At 44.8% G+C, this 14,993-nt stretch overlaps 1 protein-coding gene across 2 annotated transcripts in view; it reads right to left on the bottom strand.

Annotated features, from left to right (window-relative positions):
• The window catches only part of RPA1 (replication protein A1), a 62,898-nt gene that overhangs the window by 25,580 nt on the left and 22,325 nt on the right, over nt 1-14,993 (bottom strand). For both annotated transcript variants that reach the window (XM_028835862.2, XM_028835864.2), the window contains exon 6: nt 935-1,027. In XM_028835862.2, coding sequence (XP_028691695.1) covers nt 935-1,027 — 93 coding nt within the window. The remainder of the gene's footprint in view (nt 1-934; nt 1,028-14,993) is intronic.

Raw genomic sequence — 14,993 nt, 5'->3', positions numbered from 1 at the left:
AGAAAAAAGGACCTCTAAAAATAAATCCAACCACATTCTACAAATCCAAATTTTCAACGGTGACTTCCCAAATCAAGAGGTTCCTAAAGTAAAGGCCAGAAAGTAAACAAAATGATTTCATTAGGGCCTCTCAGGACCTGCTGCAGAGAAAAGTAAATGAAGAAACCATTTCTCATCCATGAAATTGAGAAGGAGAACCTATGACCAATGTAAGTAATACTGTCTTCACGCAAACGATAAACACCCACGAGGCCCAAAATGGGAAACTTGGAGACGGACAAGCCAAATTTACTAAGTGGGTCCTGAATAGTTAAGAGGCAAGAACTTGAAAGGAATGCAAATTCGCAGAAAGTCAGAGGGTGTAAAACCTGAAGAGGTGGGAAACTAAGAAACTACATGGTAAACTATGAACAGAGAAGAATGTATCAATTTGATTTTTTTTTTTTTAAAAAAAGTCTGACTATTAAGTATCTTTAAAAGACTATCTTTGGCTGGACACTCTGGCTCACACCTATAATCCCAGCACTTTGGGAGGCCAAGGACGGAGGATTGCTTGAGGCTAGGAGTTTGAGACCAGCCAGGGCAACATAGTAAGACATCATTTCTACAAAAAAATTAGCCAGGCACAGCGGCATGTGCCCACAGTACCAGCTACTTGGGAGGTTAAGGCTGCAATGAGCTGTGATGGTACCACTGCACTCCAGCCTGGGTGACAGAGCAAGATCCTACCTCAAAAAAAAAAAAAAAAAAAGACAATCTTTAATCATTTTTTCAATCACATACTCTAAAATATGAATCAGAATTTTCCTTTGCAAGACACAACCCTGTAATGAATGGCATCTGGAAAACTCCCTTTAGTCCCAGATTAAATTTCAAAACATGATTCCCAAGCCTGACGCCCACGGTCAGCGCGTGCCCTCGTGAGGCGTCTTACCCGCTCCCGAGCTTCCATGCTGTTGCTGGGGCTTGCTGCTTGCCGCCGGGCTGCCTGCTGACGCTGGAGGAGCTGCTTGTGGCTGCCCATGTCCTGAAGACCAAAAGGGAAAGCTCATTTTAGTGCAAAGGATTTGAGTTAAGAGATTTAAACTGGGGTGGAAGAAATGCTCTGGGAAAGTGTAAATTTTTTTATTTTGTCAAAGACTCCCATGGGTTAGAATTCATGCGGAGGCATTCAACGGCACGCAGTGCATCTGCTAGGGGTTCACTTTGTGTTTTCATTACACAAAAGGTTGGCTCCATCTACCTTTCACCTGCTTAGAATTGATAGCCTTCAGTTTTAATGAGGTTCTCCCCTAAAGCCTTGCCCATTTCTCCTGCAACAACCTGCAGTAAAGTCACTGGGTTGAATCTGGGACATTACCACTATTTCCATAGCAACAAATCGATGTCATCAACAGAACCGTGTGTTCACCGCAGGATCAATCAGAAGAAAAAGCTGGGTGGTAAGAAAAACCTAAAAGCAGTTCAATTGTCTCTGAAGTGCTCCTGCTTCAAAGGAAAAGGAGACATTCGGAAAGGATTCTACCCTCTCCCTCCCAAACAAAGCAACCTTATTTTGCAACTGACAGTTGGTGGAAAACGCAAGTTGAAAGAGGCTCCGGTACCGTGAAGTGCTGGTGAACCGTCACAGCAGGGAGAGATGACAATGGGGTTCAGAAGCAGGTGTGTCAAGGAAACAGGCAGATTAAAAGGAAAGGGGGGAAATGAGCGTGTCTGAAGCAGAAAATAAGAAATGCCACCGTAAGAGTATGTATTTACCCACCACTCCTTACACAAGTGTTGATGGAGCTGAAGAATGTGAAAACTGTAAAATACACCTCATTTTGTGAAATAACAGATTTCTGGAATTTGACTTTGCCTTGGCGACTGGCTCTAAAAGGCAGAAGTCAGCCTCCTCTGGGCAGCTCACCAAGGGTACCTGCAGCACACAAAGGCAACTCAAAAAAATGTACTAGAGTGCCCTAAGAACAAAAATGGTACCCACAGCTGGGAGGGCTTCCCACCTGCCACCCTGTCTCTGCCTTTTCCAACTGATGAGTTTGCGTTCCTGCTGCGTTTTCCAAGGTCCTAACTCAAACGGGCACGTTACACACTGATTTAATTTACTTCTGCCAATATTACTCTTAACTGGCACGACTAAATGAGAGGTGGTGGTGCCATTAGAGTAAAATAAATTTAGCATAAAATTAAAAAGGTTAAATGGAACCGTTTAGTTCTTCCTATGGAGAGAAGAATTGAGAGACCTTATTTACATAGAAAAAGAGCCAGATTATTGACAGTGAAATTTTTGTGTTTACATTTTGGCTTTTCCATTATCTCTGAATTTACAAAGTGTCACATAAAATTGCAAAGGAAAACTGCTCTTCTCTGACGAGGCATCTCGTGAAGGAACAGTCTAAAATTCTGTAGTGAACCTTTTTTAAAATCAGTAGAAAAAGATGAGTTGCTCAGGAAATAGTACTGGGGCTAAGTGGTTGGAAAGAAATAGAACAAAAGCTGTATCTTTACCTGCTTCATGAATTATATTCAAGAGAATAAAGATGTAAACATTCAAAAATAGAAGAGTACCATAAAAATACATAAGCCCCTGCTACACTCCCTCCCACTTCCTCCCTCCAAAATCTCTAAACTAGATAATTCCCTCCTCAGATCATGTCTGCTTGTTTAAGAACCTTGATGAAAAGGACGTGGTCATCCAATCTTGCTGATCACATAGATTCAATTTCTATAAAAATGTAGCTAAATCAGGCCAGGCACGGTGGCTCACGCCTGTAATCCCAGCACTCTGGGAGGCCAGGGCGGGCGGATCACGAGGTCACGAGATCGAGACCCTCCTGGCTAACATGGTGAAACCCCATCTCTACTAAAAATACAAAAAATTAGCTGGGCGCCGTGGCAGGCGCCTGTAGTCCCAGCTACTCAGGAGGCTGAGGCAGGAGAATGGTGTGAACCCGGGAGGCAGAGCTTGCAGTGAGCAGAGATCCGGCCACTGCACTCCAGCCTGGGCGACAGAGCGAGACTCCATCTCAAAAAAAAAATGTAGCTAAATCGTAAGAGGGATCTACCATAGACACATTCCCAGGGACAGAAAGCAGAAGAAGGGTTACCAGAGACTGGCGGGAGTGGGGAATGGAGAGCTCGTGTTTAATGGGCACGAGAGTTTCGGTTTGGGATGACGAGAAAGTTCCAAAGATGGATGGTTTTGATGGCTGTACAACAACAATGTTGATGGACTTAATGTCACTGAACTGTATGCTTAAAAATGGTCAAATGTAAATTTCATGTTAGGTATATTTTACCACAACTTTTAAAAATGTGACTTACCTTAGTTTACCTATTCTAAGATCCACATTTTTTTCATGTAAATCAATGTCTTACCATCACCTCCTTTTAGTAGTACATAATATAACGGTACAGTCTTGTGATCACTGGATTCTGAGATTCAATGAAGCACAGCATATTTAACCAGTCTCCAATCAAGCCCTATAATATGTATAAATAATAACTACCCTTTTTTGAGTGCTTACCCTGCTTCAGGTACTGCATTCAGGAGAATGCAGGTACATGCATTCCTACAGTGCCTGCCAGCCCTATGACGTAGACACTATTATCATACCCTCTAACAGATGAGAACGCTGGGTTAGAGGAACCATGTAACCTGCTCAAATCGCACAGCTGGGAAGCAGGACATCATCCTGAACTGAGCCTTTTATGACTAGATCCATGTACTTCATCATCATCTTGGTAACTGTGAACTGTGAACAACCAATTCTGGCAGCCGCAACTCTAGTTATGAGATCTGATAATTAGGAAAAGCTACTAATCCACTTACTAGAGCCAATCCTTAACTCCTGCTCTGGACCAGATGTGCAAATCTGGCACAAGAGACAAGAGACGGCCCAGAGCCAAATGGACGGCAAGAAATCAGTGCATTCGACACAGCAAGAGCTACCTTCCAGGGAATGCACGGCAGCACAGCAGCGGGCCACGAGACCGAGAAAATTCAGTCTACAGCTAAGTAAAAATCCCTCCAAAAATTAAATTACGCCCCAAAGCAGTAATGCAGAGACTTAACTTCTGATACATCTTCTGCTTTGTGTCACCTGCAAATCAAACCATTCCAATAACACAGGTCAACATTACGGTAAGTCTCGCTCTTATTCCCCAGGCTGGAGTGCAATGGTGCGATCTCAGCTCGCTGCAACCTCTGCCTCCCAGGTTCAAGTGATTCTCCTGCCTCAGCCTCTCGAGCAGCTGGGATTACAGGCGCCTGCCACCACGCCCGGCTAATTTTTGTATTTTTAGTAGAGACAGGGTTTCACCATGTTGGCCAGGCTGGTCTCGAACTCCTGACCTCAGGTGATCCACCCGCCTCGGCCTCCCAAAGTGCTGGGATTACAGGAGTGAGCCACCGTGCCCGGCCAAGACAATTTCAATGCACATTTTGGAATTCCTGCCTATTTGTGGGCTGGACTTAAGTAACTGTACTGGTCACCTCACATGGCACAAGTTCTGGATTAGGTGCTGGGAGAATACAAAATGAACTTCAGTTCTCTACCCGCTAGTACAGACTATGCTTCCTTTCCCAACAGAGGAGAAAGCACTGCTGTGAAACGCCCTGTGAGGTAGAAGTCACTACAAGAAAGCTATTTCCGCACTGGCTCACTGATCTGGTTACGATGAGATTCGAGAGTACGTAATCCTGAACAGCAATCTTCTCATCCCTCTGAGCTTTAACAGACACTGGAGAGAGGAAATAGAGGAATATTTTCCCATAGCCTTGTGTTTCTTTTCTTTTTCTTCCCCCCGCCCCTGCCCCCTTGAGACAGGTATTGCTGTGATGCCCAGGTTGGAGTGCAGTGGCATGATCATGGCTCACTACAGGCCTTGACCTCCTGGCCTCAAGCAATCCCCCCACTCAGCCTCCCCAGTAGATGGAACTACAGTTACACAAGATCACGCCTGGCTTATTTTTTGTATTTTTTTGTAGAGACTACTTTTGTGTCTACAGCTACCCAGGCTGATCTTGAACTCCTGGGCTCAGCTGATCCTCCCGCCTCGACCTCCCACAGTGCTGGGATTACAGGTGTCAGCCACGGCACCCGGCCCACAGCCCTATATTTCTGACTAAGCAATAAGTATCCTTCAATCCTTCCATCATCTCTATCTTCTTTTTTTTTTTTTTTTTTTTGAGACAGGGTCTCCATCTGTCACTCAGGCCGGAATACACTGGTGTGACTACAGAGCACTGCAGCCTTGACCTCCTGGGCTCAAGGGATCCTCCCACCTCGGCTTCCTGAGGAGCCAGGACTAGAGGAGTGTGCTAATACGCCTGCCTAATTTTTTTGTTTGTTTTTTTGTGGAGACAGGGTCTCACTATGTTGCCCCGGCCAGTCTTGAACTCCTGGCCTCCAGCGATCCTCCTGCCTCGGCCTCCCCAAGTGTAGGTATTGAAGGTATGAGCCACTGGCCACTGAGCCCAGCCCATCTTCACTGGGCTTTTGCCCCCAAAACAGAAAATGTCCAAAGCAATCATTCAATTAAATAGAGCACACACACAAAAAAAACACTAGAAACCTGGCCAGAGGTGATAAAGCTGGGCACAGTCACCTCTCTCTTGTCCTGACTGCATCCAAAGGTTTCAGAAAAATGCTAAGCATTGCTTTGTCTTAGCTCACCTTCCTAAAAGCTGAGAATGTGATAATCAATTCGCTCATTTTAACAAAACATTACTACTGCAAAACAAAACTGATGTGTCGATTTAATAATTTAGAACTTTACTTACTCAATTCCCTCTCCAATTTAAAGGATCAAATTACAATTTGTGTAAATAAAAATTAATATCTAGCAGGTTCTATTTCTGGAAAGAACATAGTGATGGCCTAGCCCCACATCTTCCCACTTCTAAAAACCAATACAGAGCCATAGGAACAAATACCGGCTGCGTACACATATGTGCGTACACATACGTGTACACACATACGTGCACATATACATGCGTACACATACGTGCACGCGCACACAGACATAGGCACATCCCTCATTACAAACGACATCTTCCGTGAAACCAGGGAACAGAGAAAACCCGCACATTCCAAGTTGTGTGAAAATGAAGCCCAAAACACTATAAATCAAGAATCCACAACAGTGTAAGACAGAAGCAGCATGAATAATTTCAGTGTAAAAACTAAAACTGTGGCTGGGTGTGGTGGCTCACGCCTGTAATTCCAGCACTTTGGGAGGCAGAGGTGGGCAGATCACTTGAAGTCAGGAGTTCGAGACCAGCCTGGCCACCAGGGTGAAACCCCATCTCTACTAAAAATATAAAAAAATTAGCCAGGCATGGTGGCAGGTGCCTGTGATCCCAGCTACTAGGGAAGCTGAGACAGGAGAACGGCTTGAACCCAAAAGGCAGAGCTGAGATTGCGCCATTGCACTCCACCCTGGGTGACAGAGAGACTCTGTCTCAAAGAAAAAGAAAAAGATCTCTAAGCATATACTAGTATATGGAAATACCTCTAGGCCAGAAAAAAACCTTTTTTTTTTATTTTTGAGATGGAGTCTCACTCTGTCACCCAGGCTGGAGCACAGCAGCACGACCCTGGCTCACTGCAGCCTCTGCCTCCCAGGCTCAAGTGATCCTCTCACCTCAGTCTCCCGGGTGGCTGCGACTGCAGGTGTGCACCGCCACACCTGGCTAATTTTTTGTATTTTTGGTAGAGACAGGGTTTCACCATGTTGCCCAGGCTGGTCGTGAACTGAGCTCAAGCAATCTGCCCAGCCTGGCCTACCAAAGTGTTGGGATTACAGGCGGGGGCCACCGCACTTGGCCAGAAAATTTTTAAAAAACAGGATATGGCTGGGTGCAGTGCTCACACCTGTAATCCTAGCACTTTGGGATTGAAGTGGGAGAATCGCTTGGGCCTAGGAGTTTGAGACCAGCCTGAAGAGCATAGTGAGGTCTCACCTCTATTAAAATAATGACAAATAAATAAAAGCAGGATAAAAAGACAAGATAGTGTACACGGAATGCTGCCTTTTGTGGAGGCAAAGTGGAGTACAGAACGAGAATATATATTTGTATTTGGTTACATTCTCATGAAGAAACGCCTGAAGGATAAAAAGAAACCACGAAAACTCTACCTCTAGAGGGCAGCAGTGGGTGGGGGGCGGCAAGGGTAGGAGTAAGACTCCTCCGAACACACAATCCGGTAGCTGTGACTTGAAGTCATGTAAGTATATTATCTTTTTGAAATCATTTAACCATATTATCTATTCAAGATTAAGGTTTATTAAAGAAAACAGATGTCTGATTATCTCAATTATATTTTACATTTCTTTAATTATGCAAGTTTTAATGGATAAATATACAAATGTGAAATAGAGATAATTTCAATTATGTATATAACATTCCTGCAATAGACTCACTCACACGATCTATGTACTTAAATACAATTTTCAAGTAGGCAAAAACTTTGGTATGAAGGTTAATCTTTGAAGCTCTGGGCACAATGGAAACTGTTCTCACTGGGAAATGATAAATGTTCATTCTCATTTCTTGTAGCATCCCCACTGTGTGACCTTGGGTAAGTTACTTCACTGCCTCATTCACGCTTTTATTTAATAATTAAAAACTGATCAACTGATCTCTAAAACAGTTTCCTCTATCTCAACATTCTGTGATTGTGCTGAATTCACAGCTAAGGTCCAGACCTGAGACTCTCCAACTTTCCTTTCTTTTCCATTATTTCACTTGGGCAAAAGCCAGGACTCACTTCCAAGTAGGAAAACGAAGACAGGATGCAGTTTGTCTCCGGCGTAAGAGTTACTGGGTTCAATTCAATTCCACTTATCCTTAAGCAAAAACCCTACTACTGTAAAAGTTAGTTACGGACAAATTGAAGAACCACGTTGCTAAGGTTATTTTTATTTATTTATCTTTGAGACGCAGTTTCACTCCTGTTGCCCAGGCTGGAGTACAATGGTGCAATCTCAGGTCAATGCAACCTCCGAGTCCCAGGATCAAGCGATTCTCCTGCCTCAGCCTCCCAAGTAGCTGGGACTATAGGCGCACGCCACCTTGCCCAGCTAATTTTTTGTACTTTTAGTAGAGATGAGGTTTCACCATATTGGCCAGGCTAGTCTCAAACTCCTGATCTCAGGTGATTTGCCCGCCTCAGCCTCCCAAAGTGCTGGGATTACAGGCACCTGCCATCATGCCCGGCTAACTTTGTATTTCAGTAGAGAGGGGGTTTCTCCATGTTGGTCAGGCTGGTCTTGAACTCCCGACCTCAGGTGATTTGCCCGCCTCAGCCTCCCAAAGTGCTGGGATTACAGGCATGGGCCACTGTGCCCCGCATATGTTGGTAAGGTTAAATCAAGACAGTGAATTCGTGTGCTTCAGTGGGAAGCAGCTAAGCACCTCTGTCTATTGGGAGCAGCAGAGAGACAGTTTAGTTTTTAAGAAACGGCTGCTTCTCTGAGTTCAAACACAGCCTCCTACGGGAAATCACTTGGGAAAGAGGAGATAAAGACGCTGGAAGATTTCAGACAAGCCACACGACCATCTTCCAGCTTCCTGATGCTGATCGGCTTAAAGTCAATTTTATATTTTCAGTGTCACAGTTATAGTTAGTTAATATATGTATTTAATGAGTGATATGTCATTAAAATTATTCGATACACTCTGAACATGTCTTTTCTATAAATTATATCACAAATGTTTTTCCAAATATTCATGACTGACCATCATCTCTTAGTGACCTCAGATTTAGTTCAAAAATTGGCTGATTAGTAAAACAATAAAATGATGTTGTTCTGCTTACCAAAAACATCTATCTGAAAACATAACAACCATTTGAAAGTTGCCTTCTACACATATGTTTTGAAAACTTTAAATTTTTAACAAAGCAAGATATGTTTCATAGAAAAACTTAAATCTGACCGGCCATTTAAATTTTGATGTTGGCCCCATGCAAGGGCTCATGTTGGTAATCCCAGCACACTGGGAGACAGGCGGGCAGATTACCCGAGCTCAGGAGCTCAAGATCAGCCTCGGCAACATGACAAAACTCTGTCTTTACAAAAAATATGAAAATTAGTTGGGGCTGGGCGTGGTGGCTCACATGAGGTCAGGAGTTCGAGACCAGCCTGGCCAACATGGTGAAACGCCGTCTCTACTAAAAATACAAAAAATTAGCCAGGTGTGGTGGCGGGCACCTGTAACCCTACCTACTCAGGAGGCTGAGGTGGGAGAATTGCTTGAAGTCAGGAGGTGGAGGCTGCAACAAGCCAAGATCGTGCCATCACATTCCAGTTTAGGTGACAGGGTGAGACTCCGTCTCAAAAAAATAAATAAATAAAAATAAAATAAAATAAATTAGTTGGGTGTGGTGGTTCACGCTCCCAGCTACTGGGAAAGCTGAGGTGGGAAGATTGCTTGAGCCTGGGAGGTCGAGGCTACAGTGCGCCGTGTTTGAGCCACTGCACTCCAGCCTGGATGACGAAGCAAGACCCTGTCTCCAAATAAGTAAATATATAAATTTTGACTGGGCGCGGTGGCTCATGCCTGTAACCCTAGCACTTTGGGAGGCCAAGGCAGGTAGATCACCTGAGGTCAGGAGTTCGAGACTAGCCTGGCTAACATGGCGAAACCTCATCTCTACTAAAAATACAAAAATTAGCCGGGCATGGTGGCGGGCACCTGTAATCCCAGCTACTTGGGAGCCTGAGGCAGGAAAATCACTTGAACCTGGGAGGTAGAGGTTGCAGTGAGCCTAGATCATGCCACTGCACTCCAGCCTGGGCAACAAAGCGAGACTCTGTCTCAAATAAATAAATAAATTAATTAATTAATTAATTTTGATCTAATCTGATATTAACATCTACTTCTTCCATGTGGACAGCGGGATAGGGGAAGTATAAGAGAGCTACATGCTAAGCTGGGCACAGTGGCTCACACCTGTAATCCTGGCACTTTGGGAGGCTGAAGTGGGTGGATTGCTTGAGCCCAGGAGTTTGAGACCAGCCTGGGCAACACAGTGAGACTCCATCGCTACAAACAAACAAACAAACAAAAATTAGCAGGGAGCGGTGGTGCACACCTGTAATCCCAGCTACTGAGGAGGCTGAGGCAAGGAGGATTGCTTGAGTCCAGGAGGCGGAGGTTGCAGTGAGCTCAGATCACACCACTGGACTCCAGCCTGGGTGACAGAGCGAGACTTAAAAAAGAAAAAAAGAGCTGGGGGTGGGGGGAGGGAGGGAGGGCAGGGGAGAGAGAGAGAGAGAGAGAGAGAGAGAGAGAGAGAGAGAGCGAGAGCACGCCACATTCTAATCTCCTGTAGTGTGAAGTTAATAAACAAATGTTTCAACTGAAAGAATTAACAAAGAGCAGCACAAACGTGTTACTTAGAAATACGGAGACAAAGAGAGATGAAACAGCTGTAGATCTGAAACAGACTGTCTCCAGACAGGAGTCAGAGGCCAAAGGAAAGTGAGCCAGGAGAATGCTGTTTTGTTTTTAAGGACACACCTTGCAAAAATACGCAACTTTTAAAACTATGTACGGGACATGATGGAGCAACAGAGACCAGGTTTACCCTGACACCTAAAATAACCCCCTCCCCCCACCAAAAAGGGAGAAAATATCTGAAACACACGGTTTTCAAGACACGAGACACGAAGCAATGAAGGGCAGCGACCGCTGTGCGCAGGAAGGAGAGCGAGTGAGTCTGCACAGCTCAGGGCCTCGAGGGCTTAGGGGGCCAAGAGTCTGGGGAGGTCACCGTCCAGCTGGCCGGACAGAGGAGCAGAGAAGAGAGGGCTGTACGCAGAGAACTCCAGAGATGGGTGGCAGGTCTCCTGGGTAGTCAGCAGAGTACTGGTCGGCCCGTGTGTGTGTGGATACTATCTGAGGCCAGGGTGAGAATCATCTGAGAAGGCCAGAAGGAGCCATGCCTGTGTTTATAGCAAGCTTGAAATCGTACCTGTTTCTACCAGTCAGACGGGAAAAATTCATATTCATGGGGCACGAAGTAGAACAGCCTGTCAGGTCCTGATTCAGTATTGGGAATAACTGCACCTAGACTAAAGGCAGCTCTCTGATCCCGCCTAGTAAATCTTAAAAGCAACACACCAAAAGATCAAACTGTCTCCAAGTTAACTGTATCCCTGAAAAAAGCTCAAGAATAATTACAGGCAAAAGTTTCCAGCACCCAACAAGGTCCGAATCCCAACATCATTCGTCCGAGGCATTCGGTCCGAGGGCCAGGCATGAAAAGAAGCCGGAAAATATGATCCATGATGGGAGAGGCCGGGATCAACTGATGGAAACAAATCCGGACCTTACACAGACATCAGAATCCACAGACAAGGACCTTAAAACAAATATCGTCTTTGTGCTCTGTATGTCCCCAAAATTAAGCAGAGACGTCGAAGAGATTTTAAAAGACCCAAAAATCAAGCTTCTAGGGATGAAAATTATACTATTTGAGAAGAAAAATACACTCAATGGGATTAACAGCAGATTAGGCATTGTCTGAGAAACGATTAGTGAATTTGAATGGCTAGCAACAGAAAGTATACACAATGGCCAGGCAAGGTAGCTTAGGCATGTAATTCAGCCTTTCGAGAGGCTATGGCGGGAGGACTGAGGCCTGCAGTTTGAGACCAGCCTGGGCAACAAAGTTAGACCCCATCCCTACAAATAAAAATAAAAGTAATGAGCTGCGCATGGTGGCACCGTAGTCCCAGTCCAGGCAGGCCCAGTACTCCACCTCCCAGACTACCAATGTAGCCTGCAGTCCAGTTACTTGGGAGGCTGAGGAAGGAGGATTGCTGGAAGTCAGGAATTCAAGACCAGTCCTGCAACATGACAGGACTCCATGTCCACAAAAAATAAAATTAGGCCGGGCGCGGTGGCTCACGCCTGTAATTCCAGCACTTTGGGAGACTCAGGTGGGTGGATCATGAGGTCAAGAGATAGAGACCATCCTGGCCAACATGGTGAAACCCCATCTCTACTAAAAATACAAAAACAAGCTGGGCGTGGCGGTGCATGCCTGTAGCCCCAGCTACTCAGGAGGCTGAGACAGGAGAATCACTTGAACCTGGGAGGCAGACGTTGCAGTGAGCTGAGATCGTGCCACTGCATTCCAGCCTGGCAACAGAGTGAGACTTTGTCTCAAAAATAAATAAACAAAAACCAAAATTAAATAAAATTAGCTGGGCGTGTTGGCACATGCCTGTAGTCCCAGCTACTCAGGAGGCGGAGGTGGGAGGATTGCTTGAGCCCAGGCCATTGAGGCTGCACTGGGCCGTGAATGTACCACTGTACTCCAGCCCAGGCAACAGAGCGAGGTGTTGTCTCTACGAGGAAAAAAAAAAAAAAAAAGAACGCCAAAGTGGCTATGCTAATATCAAAGCAGACTTCGAAGCACAGAACTTCACCAGGGATAAAGTCATTTCATAATGATAAGAGTCAATTCTTCAAGTGGACACAAGAATTCTAAATTATATAGATATTTAATAATAGAGCTTTGAAATACATGAAGCAAAAACTAATAGAACTGCAAGGAGAGATAGAAAAACTTACAATTATTACAGTTAGAGATTTCAACGTCCCTCTCAGTAATTGACAGAACAAGTAAACAGAAAATCAGGGCCGGGCGCGGTGGCTCAAGCCTGTAATCCCAGCACTTTGGGAGGCCGAAGACGGGCAGATCATGAGGTCAAGATATCGAGACCATCCTGGCTAACACGGTGAAACCCCGTCTCTACTAAAAAAATACAAAAAACTAGCCAGGCGAGGTGGCGGGCGTCTGTAGTCCCAGCTACTTGGGAGGCTGAGGCAGGAGAATGGCGTGAACCTGGGAGGCGGAGCTTGCAGTGAGCTGAGATCGCGCCACTGCACTCCAGCCTGGGCGACAGAGCGAGACTCCGTCTCAAAAACAAAAAACAAACAAACAAAACAAACAAACAAACAAAAAAAAACAGAAAAACAGTAAGGATATAGAAAAACTGAATAACAATTTACAACTCAACTTAATTGACATTTATAAGACTGCCCAACAACAGAATACATCTTCTTTTCAAGTACACATAGAATTTACCAAAAGAGATCATAAGCTGGACATAAAATAAGACTCAAGGCTGGGCACGGTGAGTCACACCTGTAATCCCAGCACCTTGGGAGACTGAGGTGGGTAGATCACCTGAGGTCAGAAGTTCGAGACCAGCCTGGCCAATATGGCGAAACCCTGTCTTTACTAAAAATACAATAATTAATTGGCATGGTGGTAGGCACCTGTAGTCCTAGCTACTTGGGAGGCTAAGGCAGGAGAATCGCTTGAACCTGGGAGGTGGAGATTGCAGTGAGCCAAGATCATGCCACCGCACTCCAGCCTGGGTGAAAGAGTGAGTCACCATCTCAAAAATAAATAAATAAATAAAAATAAAACAAAATAAGACTCAATACATTTAACAGGATTCAGGTCACACAAAGTATGTTGTTTGATCACACTGGAATTAAATTAGATATCAAAAACAAGAAGATCTCTAGAAAATACCCACATTTGGCCGGCTCGGTGGCTCATGCCTATAATTCCAGCACTTTGGGAGGCTGAGGCAGGCAGATCACTTGAGGGTAGGAGTTTGAGACCAGCCTGGCCAACATGGCAAAACTCTGTCTCTACTAAAAATATAAAAAATGAGCCAGGCATGGTGACGCACACCAGTAGTCCCAGCTACTCAGGAGGCTGATGTGAGAGGATCGCTTGAACCCAGGAGGCGGAGGTTGCGGTGAGTCGAGATTGCACCACTGCACTCCAGGCACTCCAGCCTGGGTTGACAGCAAGACTCTGTCTCAAAAAAAAAAAAAAAAAAAAAAAAGAGAAAAAGAGAAAATCCCCACATTTAAAAACTAAACACCTTTCTAAATAACAGAATGTCAAAGATGAAACTGAAAAGGAAATAAGAAAGTATTATGAATTGAATATGAAAGAGAATATAACATATCCAAATTTGCAGGATGCTATTAAGGCAGTAGCTAAGGGCAAATTTATAAAGCTACATGCCTATGTTAGAAAAAAAGATCTCAAATCAATGAAGTCAGCTTCCACCTTAAGAAACGAGAAAAAGAACATACAAAATCCAAAGTAAGTAGAAGAAAATATTAAAGATCAGAAGCATAAATCAATAGAATACAAAACATAAGAGAAAAATCAATAAAACCAAAAGTTGCTCCTTTGAGATCAATAAAATTGATAAAACTCTCAAATTCTACAGATACTCAAAGGATAACAAGAAAACATATACACACACACACACACACACACACACACACACACACACACACAGTTTTTTTTTGAAGACAGAGTCTCATTCTGTCGGCCTAGTTGGAATGCAGTGGTATGATCTCGGCTCACTGCAACCTTCGCCTCCCGGGTTCAAGTGATTCTCCTGCCTCAGCCTCCCGAACAGCTGGGACTACAGGTGTGTGCCACCATGCCTAGATAATTTTTGTATTTTTTTAGCAGAGACGGGGTCTCACCATACTGGCCAGGCTGGTCTCCAACTCCTGACCTCGTGATCCGCCTGTCTCATCCTCCCGAAGTGTTGGGATTATGGGCACGAGCCACAGTGCCTAGCACTTTTTCTCTTTTTAAATGGGGTCTCGCTCTGTCGCCCAGGCTGGAGTGCAGTGGCGCCATCTCAGCTTCCTGCAACCTCCACCTCCTGGGCTCAAGTAGCTGGGACCACAGGTGCACGAGCGCCACCACATCCAGCTACTTTTTTGTATTTTTGGTAGAAACTGGGTTTCATCATGTTGGGCAGGCTGGTCTTGAACTCCTGAGCGCAAGCGATCGGCTTGCCTCGTTCTCCCAAGGTGTTGGGATTACAAGTGTGAGCCACCGCACCTGGCCGGAAATATATTTTTTTAATCCATTTGATAATTTCTAACAATTGGGGTGTTTAGAATATTTCTATTTCTATAG

The sequence above is a fragment of the Macaca mulatta genome, chromosome 16 (assembly GCF_049350105.2).
Source record: "Macaca mulatta isolate MMU2019108-1 chromosome 16, T2T-MMU8v2.0, whole genome shotgun sequence".
Lineage (NCBI taxonomy): Eukaryota > Metazoa > Chordata > Mammalia > Primates > Cercopithecidae > Macaca > Macaca mulatta.
This window is presented reverse-complemented; position numbering and strand designations above follow the sequence as displayed.